The 23781-nt window shown below is 43.4% G+C and overlaps 1 protein-coding gene across 2 annotated transcripts in view; it reads right to left on the reverse strand.

Moving 5' to 3' along the window:
- The window catches only part of MED13L (mediator complex subunit 13L), a 302839-nt gene that overhangs the window by 5381 nt on the left and 273677 nt on the right, over positions 1–23781 (reverse strand). For both annotated transcript variants that reach the window (XM_019467349.2, XM_053902081.1), the window contains exons 18-29: positions 20034–20213; positions 19210–19433; positions 17112–17304; positions 16020–16458; positions 15231–15450; positions 13578–13766; positions 10313–10536; positions 9973–10115; positions 6888–7046; positions 4938–5114; positions 3555–3712; positions 758–919 (exon numbers count right to left, since the gene is read on the reverse strand). In XM_019467349.2, the coding sequence (XP_019322894.2) occupies positions 758–919; positions 3555–3712; positions 4938–5114; positions 6888–7046; positions 9973–10115; positions 10313–10536; positions 13578–13766; positions 15231–15450; positions 16020–16458; positions 17112–17304; positions 19210–19433; positions 20034–20213 (2468 nt within the window). The remainder of the gene's footprint in view (positions 1–757; positions 920–3554; positions 3713–4937; positions 5115–6887; positions 7047–9972; positions 10116–10312; positions 10537–13577; positions 13767–15230; positions 15451–16019; positions 16459–17111; positions 17305–19209; positions 19434–20033; positions 20214–23781) is intronic.

Consider the following 23781-nt stretch of genomic DNA (forward strand, 5'->3'; position numbering starts at 1 on the left):
TCGGCCAGTTCCGGTGTTTCTAATCTTTTACATTTATCATTTTTTGGTTTTGTCAGTTTCTTCTGAATAGATTTCCAGAGGTGGCCTCGCTGCATCAAAAGGGAAATGTGTGGGGCGGTATCACTTGGCTGTCCTACTGGCACCAGGGCCATCTCTCCACAGTTCTGCCAATGGAGCATGTTGTCAAACTTTAGGCCTTTTGCCAATCTGTGGTTGAGACATGGATTTCATTCCAGGTTCTTTCATCCAAACTGGAAGGAGGAGATCTTTTATTTTAACCCTTAATTTGCATTAAAAGGTTCTAAGACACATACAGGAAGGAGCATGTGTAAATAAATGTAAATTTAGCTGCCTCTTGCCCTACTCTAATGAAGAAAGCTGAAGCTTGTGGGGGAGGGGGGGCAAAGGGGGAGAGTTCAGCCCACAATGATCACATCCACCCAAGCTTAACTTCACCGGTGGCAATGCATTGTGGACCTGGGAGAAAGACTGTTACATACGACCACGTATCCACCCGACATGTGCCCTGAGGGCCCCACAAAGTCTCCTCCTTGGGTTAACGTGATTGCTTCCCTTGTGATGTGGTTTCAGGTTTCTCTCCTAAATCCTGCTCCCCCCCTGCAACTGTAATGAAAATGTCCTCAGAGTATAAGTAGATGTGAAAGAAAACAGGGGACACGGTGAGACTGTGGTGACTGAGACAATTTCAGCAGAAGTCACTCCTCCCCCGAAAATTCAAATATGACACCAAACCAACCTTTAGGAAGAGGGGGCACTGGTTCTGAGCCTGGGGACATGATGACCAAAACCACTGGGGGAGGTTCTCCGCTTTGGCAGTTGACACGAAATACCCAAGGGCCAGGGGCTGCTGCTTCAGCTCCTCGGGTGCCTCTCTAGAAAGAAGACGCTCACCCTGACTCTGAAAAACAAAGTCCCGAGAGCATGATCAGCGTGTGACACTTCAAATAAAGTTCTGAAAATCAACTTTATCAACTCATTCTGCACATCATAGTCCCCCTTCTGACAGCTTTTCACACAAAAACGCCAGGTGACCGAGAAAGGTCAACAAGGAGAGGCACGGTCCCTGCTGCACGGACAGACATCGGATGAAAACTACGGCCCAGGCGGAAGGTACCAGCAAAACTAACTACATCAGTCAAGCAAATACAGGTTGATTTGCTCTGGTTTCTTTTCTGTTAAATGTTGGGTGCGTTCCGTGGCATCCGGCATCCAACTACACGCGGGAAGAATGGACTCCGGCAGCTGAGGGAGCCCCCAAGCCCAGGTGCTCCTTCACCAGCAACCAACTAAAATACACAAGAGCACCTGACCGTCTACTGTCAACAACACGGACACTGGGAAAACAGGACACTTCACGGCTCTTTGGGTGGCGCCAGTGTCTCTGACCTCCCGGCAGGGGGGGACCTGCCTGTGAAGAGGCCATGTTTTCACTCTCCGCAATCTCCTTAAATACAAGACTCCTGCAAGAGCCTGACTGTGCATTTCTGCAACTGGCATTTTCCTCATCTTTGATTCTTTTAGCTGGCTTCAAGGGTTGAAAGCAATTATGCAATTATTATTATGCAAGCAATAATAAGTAATCGTTTGTTTTCAAAGGCCTTCTGTTTTCAGGGGAAAAAAATCATCCCCAACTATTACATCAAGTTGTATTTTTGGTTAAAAAATAAAAACTTACCCCAGCCTTGAACAAATTCTTTTCCCTGTTGTAATGTCTTAATTGGATATCAAAGAATGTTTAATGGTTCAGAAAGAGGAAATCCTGAAAGCCCCTCGGGGGGTCAGCGGGCTGCAGGTGCTGAGGACTGAGAAAAGGCCGCCTGACTAGCTTCAGAAAACAGTGCGGTTTAAACTCTGACACTCCATTACAGACTTAGGGCTTGAGGCTCCAACAGAGACAGAAAATACAGCAAACCTCTGTTTCTTACAAAACTAACCTTACACCTCAATTACCAATTCTTTGTTAATGGATAAACCAAATTACAACCACCACGACAGAAAGGGAGTTGCTGTTATTTCCATTTCACAGATAAGGTAACTAAGGCTAAGACAGGTCAAGCGAGTTTGTTCAATGCCACAAAGCTAGAAGCCATACAGCTGGAACTCTGAGCTCCATTTACCAAACTCTAAGGCATGCACTCTTAGTTGCTATTTGCCTCTAGAATTCACATTAATCCTAAATTACAACTACTTAATGTAAAATCTGTGGACCTGGTTCCTATCACACCAATCTCCAAAGAACCAATAAACTGTCATTAACTGGCAAATGACTATGGAGGAAATAAACACATTTAAAATCCCTTCCTTCTAGAAAGGAAAAATGGGAGACAGGTAGCTCCATGAGGATAGTTTACTGAGTTGCTCTTCCCTGGTTGTATCTGCTCTTTGACTAACGTTTTAAATCTTTTCTCCTGATTGTCCTTCAGTGAACTCCAGGCTGGCAATAAAGTTCCACAGACAGAAACCTAAGTCCTCTAACTACAACTCTGTGTCTAAATGAGTGTGAGCAGAGTTGGTTATTCCTGCCCACTTTAAGATATTGGACATAGCCATTTTTCTATGCCTTAAACCCTCAATCTCATATTTTAAACAGAAGGTACAAAAGAGTAATAAGGCATGAACCATCTACCTTTTTTTTTTAATGTTTATTTAGTTTTGAGAGGAAGAAACAGAGTGTGAGTGGGAGAGGCGCAGAGAGAGAAGGAGACACACAATCGGAAGCAGGCTCCAGGCTCTGAGCTGTCAGCACAGAGCCCGACATGGGTCTCAAACCCATGAGCAGTGAGATCATGACCTGAGCTGAAGTGGGACGCTTAACTGACTGAGCCACCCAGGCGCCCCATGAATCATCTAGCTTTTAAACAAAGTTAACACAAGCTATAGCAGAACCTTTAACTCTTCAATCCTCTGTTAATCCACCTCCAATATCCCTGGGATATTTAAAGGTGAAACTGGTTGTAAACTCTGGTGTTTTGTCTTAATCCTAGGGCATTAACCTGGACACTTCTCCAAAATCAACCTGTGGGCCCTTGCCATGTTGGCACCTAGCTACAGAAAAGACTGGAACCGTATAAACAAAGGCACCAGGATGTGAAACAAGAACAGTAAGGCTCATTTCAGAATAATCAACCATCAACAATGTGTTCTTCAATTAACACAGTGACTTTACGTGTTAAAAAAGCAGGGCCATTGAACTAGCCTCTGAAAAGCCACTATTTTGGCAAAAAATAAGAAATAACTGGGAAGCAGCAACCAATCGACCAAAACTAATTTTTGCTAAGAAAACAGTCATTGCAAAATGCCTTCCTGCTGATAAAACATATTCATCAGGAACATTTTCGGGAATAAGAACGCATTTCTTTCAAATTCCTGCCATCATTCAAAACAGAACAACTACAGAGTCACTTTTCCACACTGATTTCGCTCACACCAGGGACCAAGACCATCAGGAAGAAAGGCGCACAAAGCAAAGAGGCAGGCAATCACACTTCTGGAGGATTACTGCCCCTGAAGGCCCTACTTCAGATCATTCTTACCCGACTATGCTGGAAGTGAGAGCCCACACCAATTCCAGAAGGAGAGCCTGGGGAAGGAACTGGGGAGGAGTTGGGAGAGGAATGGAGGTTGCCAGTCATTAAGATGCCAATGTCATTATCCATATCATCTGGGAATGGAAGGTCAACAAACATGTCATCTAGAAAGGAGGGAGAAAAAGCACAAAGATTTCAAAAATAATCTATATCCGCAACTTCGACAACATACTGTTTTGTTGGCCCATCACCATTACAAGTGCATGCTGTTAACAACGTGGGAAGATTTAATGTGTGTCTACTGGATGGGAGGTACTGAAAACTGTTTTTTTCATTTTATGTTCTGTTCAATGATCTTCTAATGTGAAGTATTAACAGACTGGAGAAATAAAGAACATAAAACAAAACTCCACGCTCTGTAGAGCCTCCAAGGGCACATAAAAAAAATGGCAAAACAGCTAAAGAAGCAATTTAATTATTAAACAAAGTTAAAATTGACACCATCCAAGAAAACAGCAGACTCTGTCCATGCATCCAATTAGCATCAAAAATACCAGAGGCTGAATTAATGCATGTTAATAGGTGTGAACTTGCCCTGAAATTGGAGACCTATTCCAAAAGCAGATCAAAGCATGATGTTTTCACTAAGAAATCCTCTCCCACATTATAAAAGTAAGGTACACGGAGAACAGAAAATTTGGAAAGAGAAGTATAAAAAGGGAAAACTATCACCCAAAATGCAATTACCGTGAACATTTTTGCTACGATTCTTATTCGCATATCGTTACTCCATTATGATCAGACTGTATATAAAACTTGGCATCCTTTTACCCTCCCCATTTAACAAGAGTAAATGTTGGTAGGTGTTAAAAATTCTTCAAAACCCAATGCAAATGGCTACATAATACTGAGCATTTTACAGTTTGTAAACAGCCGCTGCTTAACAAATGCCTTAATAGATATCCAAACCAAAAACACTGATGAAGAATACTTAAATCAAATAATCAAATAATGGATTCCCCCCCCCCCCCCGCCGACCCCTAGAGACAGGAGCTACTTCATGCCTAGTGGTCTTCATCCTTCTCCAATCCGATCACCAACTATTTACTGCAAGAGTGGCTCCTGTGTGCAGGACACTACAACCGGGTATTTTTTTGCCGTTAGTGATAAACAGAACACTAATTATGCGAGAGAGGGAGATATTTATTTGGGCTCAGCAACAGTGCACACAAATCTTCCAGGCCAGACAGACTGCCCCAACCCCGAATACCCTCTTCACGTTCTCTACGTTGCTTATTGCAACACAGGCAGCAGGGCGCCCAGCACACCCTTCAGCTCTGCTCCTGTGGGAGACCCGGAGCTCTTTCCTTTCGCGCCTTCCACACTCACCGTTGTTGGGGCTGAACCCGTCTTCGTTGGGGTAGTTTGCTGGGGCCACCTGGATGGTTGACGAGGTGGGGAACACCAGGATGTGTGTGCAGGAGGCATCTTGAGGGGTGTTCAGCTGCGATGACTGCATGTTCAGCGCGGTACTTCGGCCAAACACAGAGCCCATTGTGACAGCGTCTTGCAAAAAGACAGAGAAAGAGAGCGAAGTGTACCAATTCCTTCTGTGCATCGGTAAGTAACTCCAGAAACGAAGTTACAGGAGAACCTGAACTGGAGACACAGGAGTCTGACACAACTGCCAGGATGGATACACATCCGAAGTTCGACCTCACTGTTAAAACAGCTTCCCAGAAATAGACTCTAAGCACAGGGCTGTAATAATCCAAGCCTCACTGAACATGGGGAAGGTTAAAATAAAATCAGACTGAGCCCACCAAAAATTTTTTTTCTTAAATTTCTACTTTTGTATTTTAGAAGGGGAAAGAGAGTGTGTGTGTGAATGGGGCAGAGGGAGGGAGGGAGAGAGGCAGAGAGGCAGAGAGGGAGAGGGAGAGGGAGAGGGAGAGGGAGAGGGAGAGGGAGAGGGAGAGGGAGAGGGAGAGGGAGAGGGAGAGGGAGAGGGGGAGAGGGAGAGGGAGAGAGGGAGAGGGAGAGGGAGAAGGAGAGGGAGAGAGAGGGAGAGAGAGAGAGAATGAGAGAGAGAGAGAGAGAGAATGAGAGAGAGAGAGAGAGAGAGAGAGAGAGAGAGAGAGACAGAATCCCAAGCAGGTTCCACGCTCAACACCGAGCCCAACACGGGGCTCGATCCCACCACCCTGGGATCACGACCTGAGCTGAAATCAAGAGATAGACACTCAACTGACTGAGCCACCCAGGCGCCCCACCACCAACTATGTTTTAACTACTTATTTAAGAAGTAGTTCTAAAATAGATCTACTTTCTCTTTTCCTGGGGTTGCTCACAATTTATAAAGTTCTCCTAAACAACACAATTCTGTAGACACGGTACCATTCAGCGAATAACTATTATAACTAACATTTATTGAATGCTTACTACGTGCCAGATTCTGTGCCGAACTCCTTATTCACGGACGTCATCTCACTCAGTCATCGTAGCTACCCTGAGGTAGAACTATTATCCCCATTTCATCATGAGGACACGGAACAAAGACGTCGTGAAATCTGCCCAAGTGGTGCAGGCAACAAGTAACCTGGGGCCTAATGAGGCCAACACAGGACATGTGCCTCTCATTGGACTGATGACAAATAACATCATCTCACATAACGCTACTGGTTTTTATGGGGATGGAATCTCCCATCTGATCAGAGAGAACTGGAGGATGAGAACAGACTAAAAAAAGGTATAAAACTGCTTAGCTAAAAAATTATCAAATTGCTTAGTTGCTGATTTTTTAAAACTTCTGTGGCCACAATCTTCTGGCTATCCACACCCTGGGAGTCGCATTTACTGAGAGCTTACCACGGGCCGGATACTGTGCCAACTCTTTCAGCTCTATTTGCCTCACCATTCCTCCGCAACCACATCAGAAACACTCCAAATATCCTCTGGAGGCTGCTTACAGATTCCGTCAAATATGTGTCTTCAAACACACACTCCAACACGTATCAGGGTGGTGTTCACTTTCGTGGTTTTTGGAGGGTGATCCTCATACACTAACAACAAATTAGGGTCAGGCAACAGTAACTGGCCACGACTCTAAGAGCTCTCAGTCATATCCGGGACTTACGCTGTCTTCCAAACTACGGTCAACAGAGATAACAAAATCACAGACCACTCCCCTTGGAAGAGACCAAATTTTTGAACCCGAAATACAATCTTCTCTCACAAAGATAATAAAGATCTATTCTACACTTGTCTGTAGACTTGAAGATGGAAGGGACTGAACTGATGTGATAACCTAATTAATGAAAACGGTAAGAGGAGATTTACCTGGCATCACTACAAAGGACCCCTGGGGCTCCATGGCAACCAGGCAGGCACTAAGGATAGAGGGAGAGTCAGCGGCAGAGATCCCACACATCCGGCACACGTCCTTGAGCCGTTTGCTGATTGTCTGTAGTGAACATTCGCCAAGGAGGATACTCCAATCTGAAACCAAATATCACAGTCACACGCAGTCTTTAGAAATTCATCGTGATAGGAGGTTTGAGCGTTTTACCGGATTTGCCTGGTAATTGAATTTCCAGGACTGGGCCCCAAAGGGAATAAGGCTTTACACAGGTTCCCCTCCTCGTTACAAAGAAAATGTTACTTGGCCTCCCTTACACGTCATTAACAAAGACACAAAAGGCCTCCTATTCTGTCTGCTGAAATCATGTCTGAAATGACCTGGGAGAGTCCAGCACAGACCCAAACAGATTTAGGTGCTTCAAATGTTCTTTGAGGATGAGGCCAGTCTGTTCCATCCTTTCTCCTCCTCCTCTTACTCCATGTCTGGTTCTTTCACTGCCCCTATCAGCCCTTTTCATTAGAAGAATGCACAACGGGGGGCAAACCTCTCATTTCTGTTTACTGCTGTCTGTTGACTGTTTCCGGGAAAGGCAAGCTGAGCAGAAACAAGGGGAACCCTTGTAGAAGGCCCCAAAGAGCTGATAAACAAACAATGGGTGTGAGTGAAGCGCTCCAAATGATGTGACACTAATTGTTCAGATTAAAACGCTGGCCTAAGTTTTCTTTCTAGTATTTGTTTACTGCCTTCACCCAAAGGTACTATGTGTACTCAGAGAACTGTAGAGGGTTATGTTACTCCAGGAATGGAAAAGGACTTAGACCTCTCTTTTGACCCCCAACACACATCATGTTCCTGTGGCAGCACACTGCCACCCATATCGTGTCCACCAACGAAAGACTACTCCACCACAGGTTCTCTGCTTTCACATAGTTTTTTCAAATAAGCTGATCTCCCCGTGAAGAGGTGAAAGGAACAACTTTTTCTTGTTTCTTACTCCTAAAAAACCTCCAACTGAAGTGGCTAAAATAAAAGTGGCCAAGTCATGAAGAATGTATTTTTAAAAATTATAGAAAAATCAAACAGGCGTGAGTTCTGTATTTAAAACCAAGTAAGAAAGGAAAAGCATTACCTGAATTTTATCACAAACACTGGTGATAAAAAACAGAAATTCACAAAGCTAACTGAAATCTACAGGCTCTCATATGATACTGCCCCATAGAAATGCAATGTGGTGCGGGCCTTACATCCCCAAAGGGATGAAATACAGATTGGTAAACTGATTTCCTGTACACTAGGCTCTTCTTGGTGTCTTTATCCCTCAAAAGTACATTTTCTCTCAACCTTTTGATGGGATCAGTCACACTTCTATCCCTTTCCCGTAAAAGATAAGAAGAGTGCCCCTTCTAAAAAATTATACAAGGGAAGGCAATGGCCTTCGTAACTGTCCAAGACAGTCACCAAGTGACTAGACACGGCTACGTTTTTATCCCCTCTTCTCCTTTTCTATTATATTCTAACTTTTCCCAAGGGTTAAGAGTAGCTCAAACCCTTTAAGAGATAAGATTGACTACAAGGCCGACCAGGAGAGAGGATAGGACTTCTGACAGAAATGAAATGAATCCCCCAATGCATCAGACCTCCAGGCTACTGATAGAAGATTCGCTATAAGTATGCTATTCTTTAAAAAATGAAAAGGGTAATATTTTCTATTGGCCTACAGTATAATTAGTAGAAAAAATTTTGCACACAATAGATTCCCAACAGTTACCTAATACTTCTGTAATTTAATACACGTAGAAACCGCTATTAAATCCTGATAGTTCACTGACTAGAGCACTTGCTTTAATCCAAGCTGAATCGCGTGAGGGGTTTTATTTCAGGGACTCCACAAATACCTGATACAAATTTCATGCAAAGAAACAATATACGCATTCTAATGCAAGGGTCCACAAACTATGGTCTGCAGATCAAATCCTGCCTACCGCCTTTTTTTTTTTTTTTTTTTTTTTGCTAAATAAAGTTTTATTGGAACACAGCCAAACCCGTTCACTTAGGTATTATCTCTCTATGGCTGCTCTGACTTTACAATGGCAGAGCTGAGAAGCTGCAACGGTGAAAAGCTGGCCTGCAAAGTTGAAAATATTTATTACTTGGCCCTTTCCTTAGAAAGTCTGCTGACTCGGCTCTAATACACCTGCATGCACAAAACCACCAAGCTAGTCTGTGCTTTGCTTTTGTGTAGACCTTAGAAGGAAACTTCCCCCATCTCTATGTATGTACTGAACTTCTTATAAATGCGTCATTAATTACTAAGGCTTTAAAAAAATAACGTAGGCCTATGCATACTGCTCATGCAAAGTAGCTACACCAGCACAGCAAATGAGCTGGGCTCAAAGCCAGACAAGGCTGCTGCCACCGATCAGTTGTGTCGTTAGTTACTTTTAGTGCTCTGTGACTGACTGTTACATTTATGACAGGAAATATTAGCAGTTGGCAGGTATATTTAGGCATGCAACTTAAAAAAAGTCTGCTCTCTTAAGCTTCCAGGCTGAAAAATATCAGACAGTGGCAACGTGAATAAAGACTATTCCAACTTGCACCTACTTGTCCTTGTAAATCAGGATTGTCTTGCTCTTGTGCAACCAAAACAAAAACACACAAACTATATCACCATCAATCATGAAAAATAATAAAAGAAACCTAAATCGATTCTCCTCTCATCCATCTCTCTTTAAATTTTCATGTTAAAACTGACTTGATCTCACTGACCCAGTACAAAAATAAATGTTAGAAATTCAATTTACTATCACTTTTATATTAATACATTCTTTTTTGTCTTATACACTGGAGTCCAAAATTTAAGATTTCTTTGGCAAATGGTTTTGTTGATAATGAAAAGTTTAAAAACTGCTGGTTTATCCTGTCCATTTAAAAGAATCAGGGAATATCAATCTGCTTTATTCTTACTACCAACTCTCCCATTTTCTCCCTCAGCTCAGTTAGGGACATTAGTTCAACCCTTTTCCGTTGTTTCCTGTACTGACTGCTTTAGGAGTCTCTCACCTTTAAGCTCTCCATGGCCAAGCCGCCCAAGTCTGCCGATCACAACTCTCCAGGGTAGGGATGTCATTTGGACAATACCTATGCACCACTCCCATAACTTCTGTAGTCCAATTTTACGTGCAGATACTTTACTCCTCCGTGACCTACAAAAGAAAGAAGTGGGGAAGGGGTCACCAAATGAGTCGAAGTTATCGCTTAGTAAGACAAAACTCAGAAAATTCCAAAGAACCCACCCATCACACAGCGCCTAGTGCATTTAGACAGGAAAATCACAAAGACTCCTATCTGAGGAAAGGCACAGTATCGATTTATATGTGGCATAAACACGCAGGCTCCTCACCTGTTTGGTAAAGCAATATTTACAATACAAGTTTCTAATAATTCCCCATGGAGGTCAGTGCAGGAAGCCAAAAGCCAGCGCTGGTCATGAGACAGACAGTAGCCCACAAAGAGCACGTTGTACTTCTGGCTCGCCTCCCCAAAAGTCTCTCCCAGCTCCGTCTGCTTATCTTTAATTGGGGCCAATATAAAAGGAGGGGAGTAAAGCTGGATTGGACTGGGTCGCTGAAATCAAAATAAAAGTCAGTGTCAACATAACGCCAACTCAACTCAACATTTCCAACAAAACCCAGAACAGCACTTGAAACCAATAGGGAGTAATGACGATAGACTGCCCCCCCAGCAGTATTATATACGTAAATAATAACGGTAAAACAGAAAACAAAGATTGTGTAAGTGACATCAGCTAGGAAACCCCAATCAGACCAATGCTTCTTTATTAAAACAAATTACTATTTTAGTAAGTAAATTAGCCCAACTTCATTAGTCATCAAGACAGCAAAAATTAAAACCACAATGAGATACCACTATATACCCACCAGAAAGTCAAATAAAAAAGAAAACACTGAGTATCGGTGAGAGTGTGGGGCAACTAGAACTTTCATACACTGATGGTGATGAATCACTTTGGAAAAGTGTTTGACAATATCTGCTAAAGTCAAACACACATACTCTGTGACCCAATCAAATGGATATATATGTTTACCAAAGGAAAGGGATTAATCATAATAGCTCCAAATAAAAAATAACCTAAATACCCATCAACAGTAAAATGGAAGATAGACTGTGTTATAGTTACACAATCAGAATATCAAACAGTAAGGAAACGAAAAAACTACCACTACAAGCAACAGCATAGATTAATCTTGGCACTGAGTAAAAGAAGTCAGACACAAAAAATATATAAATTATGTGCCTCAATTTACATGACTGCTTTAAGTGAGAATACTGATTACTGGTAGAATGACTAGAAGGGAACAGGCTTCTTATGTTTTGTTTCTTGTGCTTGTCACAAGCTGTATTTAGTGAAAATTCATCAAGCAGTATACTTATGCTCAGGTACTTTTTAGTGTGTAAATTATACTTGTGTGTGAGTGTGTGTGTGTGTGTGTGTGTGTGTATGAGTGATTTAAGAAATCAAAACATTAGCTGTTACCAGTAAGACAAACAATGCAGACAGTTAAACTGTGACAAAATTTAGTTGTCACCATTATTTATAGTTATTATACACATTTCAACAATAAACTAGAGTAGCAGTCAGCAAACTTCTATAAAGGAGAGATAGTAAATATTTTAGGCTTTATGGGTCTCTCTTCTTATGAGTATTCTTCTCTTTTTAAAAATGTAATAATCATTCTGGGGCTCCTGGATGGCTCAGTCAGTTAAGTGTCCGACTCTTGATTTCGGCTCGGTCATGATCTCATGGTTCGTGAGATTGAGCCCTGCATCAAGCCTGCTTGGGGTTCTCTCTCTCCCTCTCTCTGCCCCTTTCTCATGACCTCTCTCTCTTTCAAAAGAAATAAATAAACATTTTTTAATGTAATAATCATTCTTCTTCTTTTTTTAATGTAATAATCATTCTTATCCAGGTCATACAAATACAGGCTACAGGCTTGACTGCAGCTACAGTCATAGTTGCTGACCCCTAAACTATATATCTAAAATAGATACAGATATAGATATATCATAAAAAATAGTTAATAATGGAATTACAGAATTTTAAAGCTAAAATAAAGACCTGAGACAGAATCTAATCCAATTCCTTCATTTTAGGGATCCAAAACACAGGCCTAGAGATATTCAATAATTTGTTCAAAGTTTCAAAGCTAATCCTATCACTCATCCATTCATTCTCCCTACACCTGGAAAGTCTACTCCTAGGTATTTACCAAGAGAATGGAAAATATCGTAAACACAGACACTCGCGCACAAATGTTCACAGCAGTGTTGTTATTCACGATAGCTAAAAAGTGGGAAAACCCAAGTGTCCATACACAAAAGAATGAATACCCAAAATGTGGTATATCCATACAGTGGAATATTATTTAACCATAAAAAGAAATAAAATACACATGCTGTAACATGGATGAACCTAGAAAACATGCTAAATGAAAGAATCAGACGTGAAAGGTTACAGACTGTATGTTCCGCTCACATACAATGTCCAGAACAGGCAACTCTGCAGAGGCAGAATGCAGGCTAGATTCTAAGTTTATAAAGAAAGGCAATACCTCGATTTCTGGAGACAAAAGAAGAAACGAGTAGAAATAAATTCATTTTTTTTTAATCCTAGAAAACACGAATGGGTGAACTAAAATAGATAAACTGCTCATGAGAATGGAAAAATTAAAACTCAAAAGAATAAACCAACCTAAACAGCCAGAGACAGAAACTGTACACGACCACAGAGTGGAGGTGGCTGTCAGCTAAGCAGCTGCTTCTGATGGGAGCAAGGGACAAGTGTGCCATTAACTATAAAGGCCTCATTTTTTCCCTAAGCTCTTACTTATCCAAGTGAGTTTTTTCAGAAAAATTTTCATCACCAACTAAAATCAGCAGTTTTTGGTGTTTTTGAGTTTTTTTCTGGTGAAGAGGTATTTGCTGGCTTTTATTAACAGGTGATCTTTCATGCAATAAAAGTTGCGGGAACTGATTTTTGAAGGCTCTGAAAATTCTAAACATTGCCCTGTTCATCTATCTTCAGGATAAAGTGATTAGTGAAACAAAAAGAAGTGTACAACTTCTGTTTGGTGTTTTCAAGTTCCCCTAGAGGCGCCTATCTGTGGGAAGCAGGTGTAAGAAGATGGAGAGAAAAAGCACTGAGACCAGGGAGGGGAGAGCAAGCTCCTGTAAAAACATGCAGCAGAAAACGAGGGATCCCTGCAGGGTGATCGCACACGCAAACAACTGTGGTACCAGGAGAGCAAAGAGCCAGGGAAAGGAGAGAGTTAGTGATTTAACACACAGATTAGCTTCAAAAAAATAAGGAACAAGATAAACATAGGAAAAGTCGAGCATCGCTAAGTAAAAGTGGTAAGTGTGTTGCTGCCTCAGGACCTACATCAAAAAAACACCGAGAGTTCACCGGCCTCTTATCCCCCAAATTTCACAAGTGGAGAGAAGTACCTCCTCTGTTTCAAATTAGGAATCAAAGAAACCTACCACTCTTCATAAAGGCAGAAGGCCAACCAGGCAACCAACCGGCCAGGTTTGCACCTCCCGCATCAGAGTGCTCTTTCCGAAGCTTCTGCTGTGCTACTACCTACCTCTGGGTTCTTGAGGGTCATCTCGATGCTGGCGGCAGGCCCAAATCCCGTGAGGGACTTAATGTGGATCTGTGTGGGCAGAGGGCGCCGGCACTGGCAGTACACCGAAAATGCCATGGACTTCAAGTACTGAATGTAGAAAACTTGTTCGTCCTTCATTGTCTGCAGCATGTACTGGCAAGGCACGATCTACACAAACACAAACAAAACCAGACACTGGGATCGAATGCGCCAACAGGAAAGCTGGAGGACAAGATGGCGTGAATTCTCTGCTGAATGGGGGCAGAGAACTGTAGTTCTGAAATACATAAGGGGCGCCTGGGTAGCTCACTTGGTGGAGCTGCGACTCTTGATCTCAGGGTTGTGAGTTTGGGACCCACTGGGTGTAGAGATAACTTAAAAACAAAATCTTAAAAACAAGATACAAGAGGGGCATCTGGATCACTCGATCGGTCAAGCGTCCAACTCTTGATCTCAGCTCAGGTCATGATCTCACGGTGTTGTGGGTTCGAGCCCCGCGTGGGGCTCTCTCTGAGCTGACTGCACGGAACCTGCTTAGGATTCACGCTCTCTCTGTCCCTCACCTGCTCGTGCTTGGTCTCTCTCAAAACAGATAAATAAACTTTAAAAAATCAATTAAGTAAAATAAAATATATAAATGCCAAACATAATATAACTCAGTCTTAATTCCTTAGATGGCATAAAATCCTCGAGTACAAAGGTACACCAACAATTGAAGAAGAGGGTGCCATCTTGTCGGTCAAGTTACAGTTACTTAGAAATTACCCTGTTCCTTCGAGGGATAAATTCTCAATTTATTGTTGTCATGCTCCAAAATTTTACAATTTGCTTTTTAATGCAGTTCTCCTTTTTCTCATATACACACATAGTGTGCATCGTATCTTCGGGATTATTATCTAAGCATCAGAGACACAAACTTCACAACAATGAAAAACAATCCATCTGTTCTGGTAACTAATTTCGATATTTTAATTCTGTTAAGATGGCTTTAGTGAAAGTGACAGTAAAACAAAACCCAAACACCCAAGGCATCATTTTTCACCTATTATCAAAATCCTATACAATTACTGCACTATACAGCTGGCAAGGCTGTAGTGAAAGAGGCATGCTCACTCAGTGCTAAAGGGAATGTAAGTAAGTGTAACTTTCTTGGAAAGGAATCCGGCATTATTTACAGGAATCTACAGGTCTAAGAATCCACCTTAAGAAATGACCCAAACTGTGAAAAAGAGATTACACAGAAAGATGTTTGTTATAGCTTTGTTTATAATAGTGAAAGATAGAAACAAATTAAATATCTAACTGTATGGTAATAAATATGGAGAATATGCAGTCATTACAAACGCTGCTTGGGAGAATTTTCAGTAACATAGAAAAGTATTCAGGAATAATGTTAAGTATAAAAGGACTAAAAATAATACTAAAAGTATGATCTCAATTCTATAAACTGACATACACACAAAAAAGCTAAAAATACACCAAAATGGTGATGGTGGCTTAATCTAAAGGTAGAATTATGAACATCTTTTCCTTTACAGCTTTGTGTACTTCCAATGGAAAAGAAATCACAGACCTGTATTTACTTTCATAAAAACAACAACAAAAGCTAAAAATAAAGTTGCAGGCAGTTACCTGGAGAATGAAAGAATTTCTCATATGTTCGGGCAAATTATCCAGCATCTCCGTGTAGCAGCGCATCAAACTCAACAGCCAAAAGTTTCCGGAAGTGGAGTCTTCGTCTGCAGTGTAGGTGAAGGGGTCCACCATGTAAATGACCACAGCTGGAGGATAGGCTTGGCTGTCTGCAGAGTCGGGTTCAGTGGGAATTCCTATTCTTTCCCTTTCTGTGACACTGCGGAGAGAGTCACTTATGAGATGCACAAATAGATATAAATTACACAAAATACATCAATTCCCGAGGACACTGACCCCCTGGACAATGATTACAGATCGAATGTAGCATTGATACATTTCGTATTATCCACACGAAGGCAAACCAAGCCCGTTAGCACCAAGAGAGATGGGAAAGGACAATATACCACTCCTTTAAATGGGAGATCTCTTTTTCGACTCCTTCTTTTCCTTGGGGCTACATTCTAAAAAGATGTTTTATACCACTATTAATGTGAGTGGTAACAGCTTACTAATACTATATCATGTTCACATAATAATAACAGGAGTATTAACAGTACCAGCTTCCTATGAAGCTAATAAGCTTAATAACAGTAAGTTCACACGGAGTCTTGGATTTCTTAACACTGGAGCCACAGACTGACAGTCATAAGTTCCCTTCGGGAAGGAGGGAAACAGGGCGCTTCACGAGCCTTAGAGATGCAGGAGGTGAGGAGGGGCGTGGGGTGCGGAAGAGCAGGGACGGGGTCCAAGCCGAAGCCACACACCATCCACCGGCGAGCAGCGTACCTTTCTTGTCCATCCTGTGAGGGCTGAGAGGAGCTCTGCCCGGGCTCCGGGTCTCCGCCACAGCCTGCGCTCCCTTGCGTTCTGTCTGCAGAACCGGCCCCGCTGCCGGGGTTCTGCCCTCCGACGCTAGCACTGAATCCTGAAGAAGAGGTAGTGCTGATCTGGTTAACAACGGGGGCGGGGGCGGGGGCGGGGGCGGAGGCGGAGACCGGCGGCACAGAGGACCCGGAGGCCGAGCTGCCTGCCGCGGGGTTCCCGGAACTGCTGCTGGAGGTGGGGTTGAACGCACTGCCGGCTGAGGGCGCTGCCGATCCTGAATTTGAAGCTAGAGGCCCAGCGTTCCCGGGGGTAGCTTGTCCCTGTGCTGCTGCTGGTGGGGACTGGTACTTAGGTGGTATCAGCAGGCTGCCATCGAGCTGCAGAGTGGCTAGATAAGGTGCTGAAAGAGTACACGCAGAGAGGGGACGTCAGCGACACTCCGCGGCGTCAGACCCAATCACGGTTTCAGAAAATTGCGTTTTCAGGCTGTGACGCTCTATGACACCCAAGATGCTATCTCCACGCTGGAGCACAGGCTTATATACTCTGCAAACGTGGAGCTGAACACGGGGCTACGTGTGACAGTTCTGGTGAAGAGGCTTATTTGAAAACAAAGAGAAAATTAACCACTGGTAAAATTTTCCTTTCGGACTGAATCTGCCTTCACCGCAAGCCGCGAGGCCGGGGTCTCTTCCGGAGCCATCACGGCGTATACCACGCTCCTATGCGCAGCGGGTTTAGAAGCTTCCAAGACTCTCTTGGGAGTGCGGGTTTAACTTAAGCAGTTAATACCAAGTCCTGCCGCTAAGTTTTCAATATGTGGAGTAAATTAGATATGACTTCTTTAGGCAACTTTAAATTGCTTTTAAAGAATGTTGTGTACGTAAAAATGAGCATTTAACGACCCAGAACGCAGAAATTAGACCTAAACAAATACGGTAATGGAACACCAACATTACCTGAGATAAAAGCAGCAGAACGCTGCTTCCCAAAGGGTGGCAATCTGCTATTTTACTTCTCAGATTCTACTTTGCCAAACAAATTCCCATTTACCTAGGTGATGGCGGCAAACTTGCGCATAAAGTTTGAGTCTGGAATGATTGTCATTCTCCTCGCTGCTCCACGGCTGGTTAAACCACTCGCTCACAAGCTCATCCGTCAGCTTCTGTGCCACAGTCTTTCCCACGCGCATGATCCCATCTCGTAGCACTTTGCAGATGGGCTTGTGCTGCCCAAGCCGACACATCTACACCACAAACAAGACCGTTACTTACAACAGGAACCATGCCTGTGCTCGGGGGGGGGGGGGGGGGGGGGGGACGACATTCTCTACCACACACGCGGGAGTACCTCGCATTTTCTTTTCGCATTAACACAAGCACCCAAACCCACATTCTGAGCTGGTCCTTTCTGCTCGTTAGAATGTGTGCTGAAACTCCTATCTGCCTCTCCAAAACCTGGACTGGCCCCTCTCAAGAAAAATAAATGTTTCTTCACCCAGCCAGTTCCTCCCGCACAAGGGAAGGTCGCTGAGTACTACCTGATTGCTAATGGTCAAATAAAGAATTAACCAGATTCCTGCCTACTAAGGCTGACTGAGACATATGTCCGCTAAAACCTCTTAAGTAATCCCGACTCATAATGTTTTCCCATAAGATAACATTAACATTTTATGGGCCATCTGTTACACTGTTACAGACATTTGGAGATCACCAAGAGCAGAGGCCACTGAAGCAGGGGATATGCTGATCACTTTTTAAAAGTAAATAGTTGTTTTAAGCACAATGAGATTCTGTTGTTAGTCTCTAGCACACTAAATGGACACTTGCAGCCAAGAATTAATACAACACACCTGTGAAAAGTAAGCTACTTAACTATCTATTCAACAACAGGAGAGCCCATATCATCCCTTATTACAGCTGATAACTGAAGGCCTAACTCAGGCCCTACAAAATCCTCTAGCATACACCCTCGTAACCAGGGACACACTACGACCAAACGAGCAGTCCTAATAAAGCCATTGGGATCTAAAAAGATCCCGCGATCCTTTTATGTTTTGTAACTTCTGTTGAAGGCTTCGTTCAAGAGAAGGGCCGTGCTTTAAAAAAAAAATTGCTTACGCAAGTTTTCTGTGTTACAGTCCTTATGATTTAATATTATTACACATCCACGGACCAGGCACTGTGTAGAAATTACTAGATCTGAGGGTTTCCTCCAGGGGCTTAACTGATGCCATCACCTCAGACATTACCATCTCCTCACTTCTTTGTAGCAAAGACATAAGTTCACTATTTCATGTGTACCCATCCATTTCTAAATAGCGAATGTTCTGTTATGACATATTTTTGAAATTCAACTTGGCATCATATTTAACAAACACCCTTGTAATGTTTATACTATGCCTGTCACAGCTCTTCAAAAATACTAATTTCATTTAATCTTGCCAAAAATAAAGATATTAGAAGTATAAGGTACAAAGAATTTAGTGTACGTATACTCTGGCTGAAAAAAATGTGGAACTTACTCTTCAAGATACACATGATCCTAATTTTTCAAAAGCAATAGTATTTCATGTAATAAATATACAAAATTATCTACCTGGCTTTTAAATTATTATGGTTATTATTAACCTGTATCAAAATTTTAGTATTAAGATGAACGTAGTGTTTAAATACATAACACACAACAGGGACATGATTCATTAAACTCGTCTTTTGACACAGAAATCTTCAAGCTAAACATTTTCATACTGTTTTCAGGAACACCCCCCACCCCCCCAAGCCCTGCCCACAAAGAGATGTGCTTTCTTTTTGTAAAGGCCATCTTGTGAACAGCCAGAACACCCGCCCCTGGTAAGCAACACTCTTAAACTCAAGCACATAAATCAGGAAAAAACAGCTGACAGAATTGTACATGGTGTGGTAAGGCCAGTAGAGCAAAGTCTTCTAAATCTAACAAAATGTACAGCAAAGATGGGAAAAGCAATTTACTTCCGGGAAAACTTGCCAACTTAATTCTCTCCTCCATCCTCCAACTATCTGCAAATTTCCTTTGAGATCTCCTTTGAAGATACTTGCTCTTTAAAACTCAGCCACAGCTAGAAACAATCTGAGGACTCATGTCCCAAAAGCGATTTTCGGGTCGTGCTCACCTCATATACAGCGCTCAAGTCCCTGAAGAAAGTTTTGGCTCCTTCGAGCAAGGCCTCGTTTTCTGGACACACCACAATATAGGCAACATCCCGGTGGCCCCCATATGGGTCCAACAGCAGCCTCTCCCAAAATGGCAAGGAGAACGGCGAGATGGTGAGGAAGTCCTTGTCATAGCCTACCAGCAGGGTGGGGATGGGCAACGGCTCAGGAGATTCTTCGGAACCTGTAACGACAGTGCAGTTCAGGAGGGTGCTTCCCACAACCGGGACACCTTAGAAGGTCCCCGCTACGTTAACATTAGTTCTGGCATCAGAAGTTTCCTTGCAGGTTCACAGCGTAACTCTCAACAGTATTCTTCAAATCCTCTAATTATATGGCTCCTGATGAAGGACCTTACTTAAATGAGTCAGAACATGCTTACAGAGGTTCGAGAAGATCAGAGGGCAAACTAGAACAAGCTAAAGTTAGTTTTCCAAGCAGCACTACATCGTTTCCTTTAAGCATGATAATCCCGGCTCTGAAGAAGTTGACAGAACTAATTCAGAAGTTCATCCAGATGAAAATACAATGAGGATCAGGAAGATGAGGAAAATCTAATGGATACTCTACTTAAGGATCATTTTCCTCATTGACCTTGTTTCTGCCAAGGATGCTAAGAAAACGTAACTCCAAACTGACTTTAGGAAAGAAAAGAGATTATAAAGCTTAACAGTCGTGAAAAGAAAGATGCTACTTTGTCAGTGAGGCGAGGACTTGGCAGTGACTAAAGCTGGTTTCTACGGCAACAACCTATGAAGGAACTGAAAGAGGGAAGAGGTTCTACCGTAGGTCCCCCGTCCTGCCATCTTGTGGAACTGCTGCCAGGTTAGCGGTCCCTGCACATGCTGGATGTTCTCCCAGGTCCTGCCCGTGCGCTTCTTCTGGATGGCGTCTTGGAGAAAGGGCTGCAGAGACAACAGCATTCGGACCACATCTTGGGAGGAGAGCATACTGATGTCCAGCACTGGAAGAGAAGGGACACGGAAAGGAACAGAAATCGTAAGGGGGGATCGACACTGTCCTCTTTCCTGCCCTAATTCTGGACCGGAGTTACGGCCCATGACAAAGATAACACTGGTGGCACGTTCTATTTTTACTAGATTCTAAAATGCTAGACTTACCTGGCAACAGTAAAGGTATTTTATTATTATAAAGTAATTTATAATTTATTATTGGAAATAATAAAAGGAGAAGTACGTTACTCTATATTCAAGAGGCTAACTGTAGAACTGCTTTGAAGTAAAAAGATGGATAGACCTGCTCTTTCAAATCATATGAACCCGTTTCCAAGGTTACATAAGAAACCCTGTAAAAGTTTCTCAATTATCGTATTACTTTTATTTACAAACACTGATGTTCTGGATGTGTTAAGTGGGGGGGAAAAAACCTACACAGAAGCTTTTAAAAAACTGTTAAAAATGCTCCTACTGTAAAACATTTTCACAAAACACTGAGTGCACAAAAGAGAACGGCGACCCTGCACGCGGCAGAGGCACAGGGCACCATGGCGAAGGCAACGCCAGGACGAGAGGCCATCCACCCAGAGGAGGGTGGGACTCAGGGCTTCAGAACAAACATTCTTCCTACTAGGAGGAGGGGCTCTTAACAGAGAATCTGAGAAACCTCTCAAACTCTATGCAAAACCCTGCATGCACGTACAAATGCGTACTCTTTCCCAGGGAGGAACGTCCATCACGCTCATCGAATTCTCAGAAAGATCCGATGAAAGAGCTCATCAAGTTTGAGGTGACCAGCTATGAACCCACACGGCTGCATACCTAAAGACCTTCCCTTACTCTTCCTTTTCTAGCTGACTAGGAAAGGGACACGGTTGGAAATCTAAGATTTACCTACCCACTAAATCTGAAACACAGGGTGCTTAAGACATTTTGAGGTGTATCTCCTAAATCAAACACAAGTGGCAAACCTAAATTTCCAACACCTCCCGAAAGAGCCGGGAGGCCCGGCGAGTGTGGGCTCGGAGCCACGTTCCTGCACAGACAGCCCTGCCGGAGCGGTCGGACAGCCGCCCCCTTCCCCCGGCTCTGCTCGCTCTCTCCTCACTTGGCTCTGCTGCTTGCCTGACAAAGGAGCGATGTCCATCGCCTTCATCTTCGAGCCTGTGCTGCCTTTTCTCCTTATAGTAAAGAAAAAAGTACTTCTTGTACCCACGGCTCTATCAAAAGTTGGAAAAAGACCGAGAGAACCACAAGTTAGAGAAAAATAAAAGCAGACGCACTTCCGTGGGGCTATTCCTGTGCACACGGAACAGGAAGTGTGCCGTGCGAGACAATCGAGGGCGCTGCTGTCTGCAGACCCGGCTCCCGCACCGTTCACTTCCATCAGCTGTTGGGTACTCTCCAGCTTCTGACTTTGAAGCCCAAACCTCCCTGCAACAAAATCTGCTATTTTTCATATCCAAAGATGACAGTACTGATCCACCCACAGAATGCTTTTCTGTCTGAAGGCTACTGTCTAGTAAAAGGAACCACCCAAGATAATCACCCACATTTCTGTAGGGGAAAGACTGCACTTTCTTTAATTCATAAATTCATCCCACAGACATTAATTAAAGGCCTGCTAAGTATAAGGCACTGTGCTCAAACCTGAGCAGTTACAGAAGTGAGTGTCATCCTTGAATACTTCCTTAGGAGTCTCCACCTACCAAGAAGCCTCCTTGCTTGGCTACTCCGAAAATGCCTATCACCCCTACTCTGCTGAGCTCTATCCTCGAGCCATAGTTCTTTTCCCGATTTCAAACTATATTTAAGAAGATTATACAGCCTTCTCTCCTACAAGGCTCAGAGCTGCTCAGGACAGGGTCCATGTTCCGTTCACGTAACCGACCGCTCAGGCCTGGCCGCTCCCACCTCTCTCCAGAGCAGCCCTCACCGTGGTCAGAAGACGGGTTTAATCCTCATCTTAAAAGCTCAGCTGTGCTTTAATGCTTATTGACCACTCTACTCTTTCTTGAACTCGGTTACACCAAAGAATTCAGTAAAGCTCTGTCCCAAGCCCTCTTGCGGTTCTAGTCTTGTCCGCCTCCTCAGTGAGCTTCCCTCCTCCTCAGTGCTCCTGACTTGAGTTCCAATCTACAAGCCAACCACTCCCTTCCCCCTGAGCTGCAAGCCTGTCAAATCCCAAGTGTCTACTTGAAACCTCTAGCTGGGTATCTCAGAAGGGATCTTTAAAATCACCAAAACTCAATTTAGGGGCTTTCTCCCCAGACAGGGTCTTCCTCGAGTACACCTAGCTTTGAACGAGGTCACTGTGGGTCCAGGTATATGCATCACAAATCCGGGTGTCTTCCTTAACATCCCGTTCTCCCCAAGCCCCAAAATCCAACCCACTACCAAATCCTGCAGTCCTACCACTTCCTCAACGTCTTTTGAATGCTTCCACTTCTCTTCCATCTCCTTTGCTAAGACACGAAACCAAGCTATTATTTATTTGAGCCACTACATTAAACCTGTAGTCTCTCCACCGTTCCTGTCATTTCCAAATCCACAGCCTGCACCGAAGTCAGAGTATTTGTTTCTCTGTTTTATTTTAAAATTAATTATTATTATTATTTTTGAGAGAGAGAGAGAGAGGGAGGGAGGAAGGGAGAGGGAGAGGGAACACGTGAGCAGGGGAGGGGCAGAGAGAGACGGAAACAGAATCTGAAGCAGGCTCCAGGCTGTCAGCACAGAGCCCAATGCAGGGCTCGAACTCGTGAACCATGAGATCGTGACCTGAGCCAAAGTCAGGTGCTTAACCAACTGAGCCACCCAGGCACCCCTGAGAGTATCTGTTCCTTAACTGCACAAGTCTGATGGCAATGCCTCTTCATAAACCCATCAATGACCTGTTAGGGCTCTTGGGATAAAGCCCCCAGCCCCAGCAGGTCTCAAAAGGTTCTTGTAAATCTAGCCAACTGGAAGCTGGCTTCAGTTTTCTGAAAGCCCCAAGCTCTACATAATTCTGGGCCTTCACTCTTGCTCCTTCTACCTGGGACACAATTCCTTGCTCTCCACTCTCTTTATCCAATTAATCAGTACTGAGATCTCCAACATTAGTACTTCTTCAAGGAGGTCTTCCCTGACCCCAGTCTAGGGACGCTCTCCTTATCCCATGCGTTCATCGCTTATGATGGTTTCTAATAATATGCTAATTCGTGTAATTACTTGATTAATGTACATCATCCAGAATAGATCAGAAAGTCCCTCCGAGAGGTACCTTGTCTCTTTCGGTCATTTTATCCCCCAGGATGCATCACGGAATAGCGAATGAATAAAGGAAGCGAATGGCAAGTTCCGTGGCCCACTTCGAGCTCATCGTCACAGATATTTGTCAACTGGAGCTTTTAACAACAGAAGAGCCAGTGACATGCCTCGGGAACCACAACGCAAAGTAAACCGTGATCACTGGTGTAAGATACAAAGCACTGGAAAACCAGAGGGAGGAAAAAGTGCTCTGTAAATGGGCAGAAGGCTTCATGGAGGAAGGACCATGGAAAACCGGTCTAGAAGAATGGTGGATGTAAACATGAA

The sequence above is a fragment of the Panthera pardus genome, unplaced genomic scaffold (genome assembly GCF_024362965.1).
Source record: "Panthera pardus isolate Hobbes unplaced genomic scaffold, ASM2436296v1 HiC_scaffold_15, whole genome shotgun sequence".
Classification (NCBI taxonomy): domain Eukaryota; kingdom Metazoa; phylum Chordata; class Mammalia; order Carnivora; family Felidae; genus Panthera; species Panthera pardus.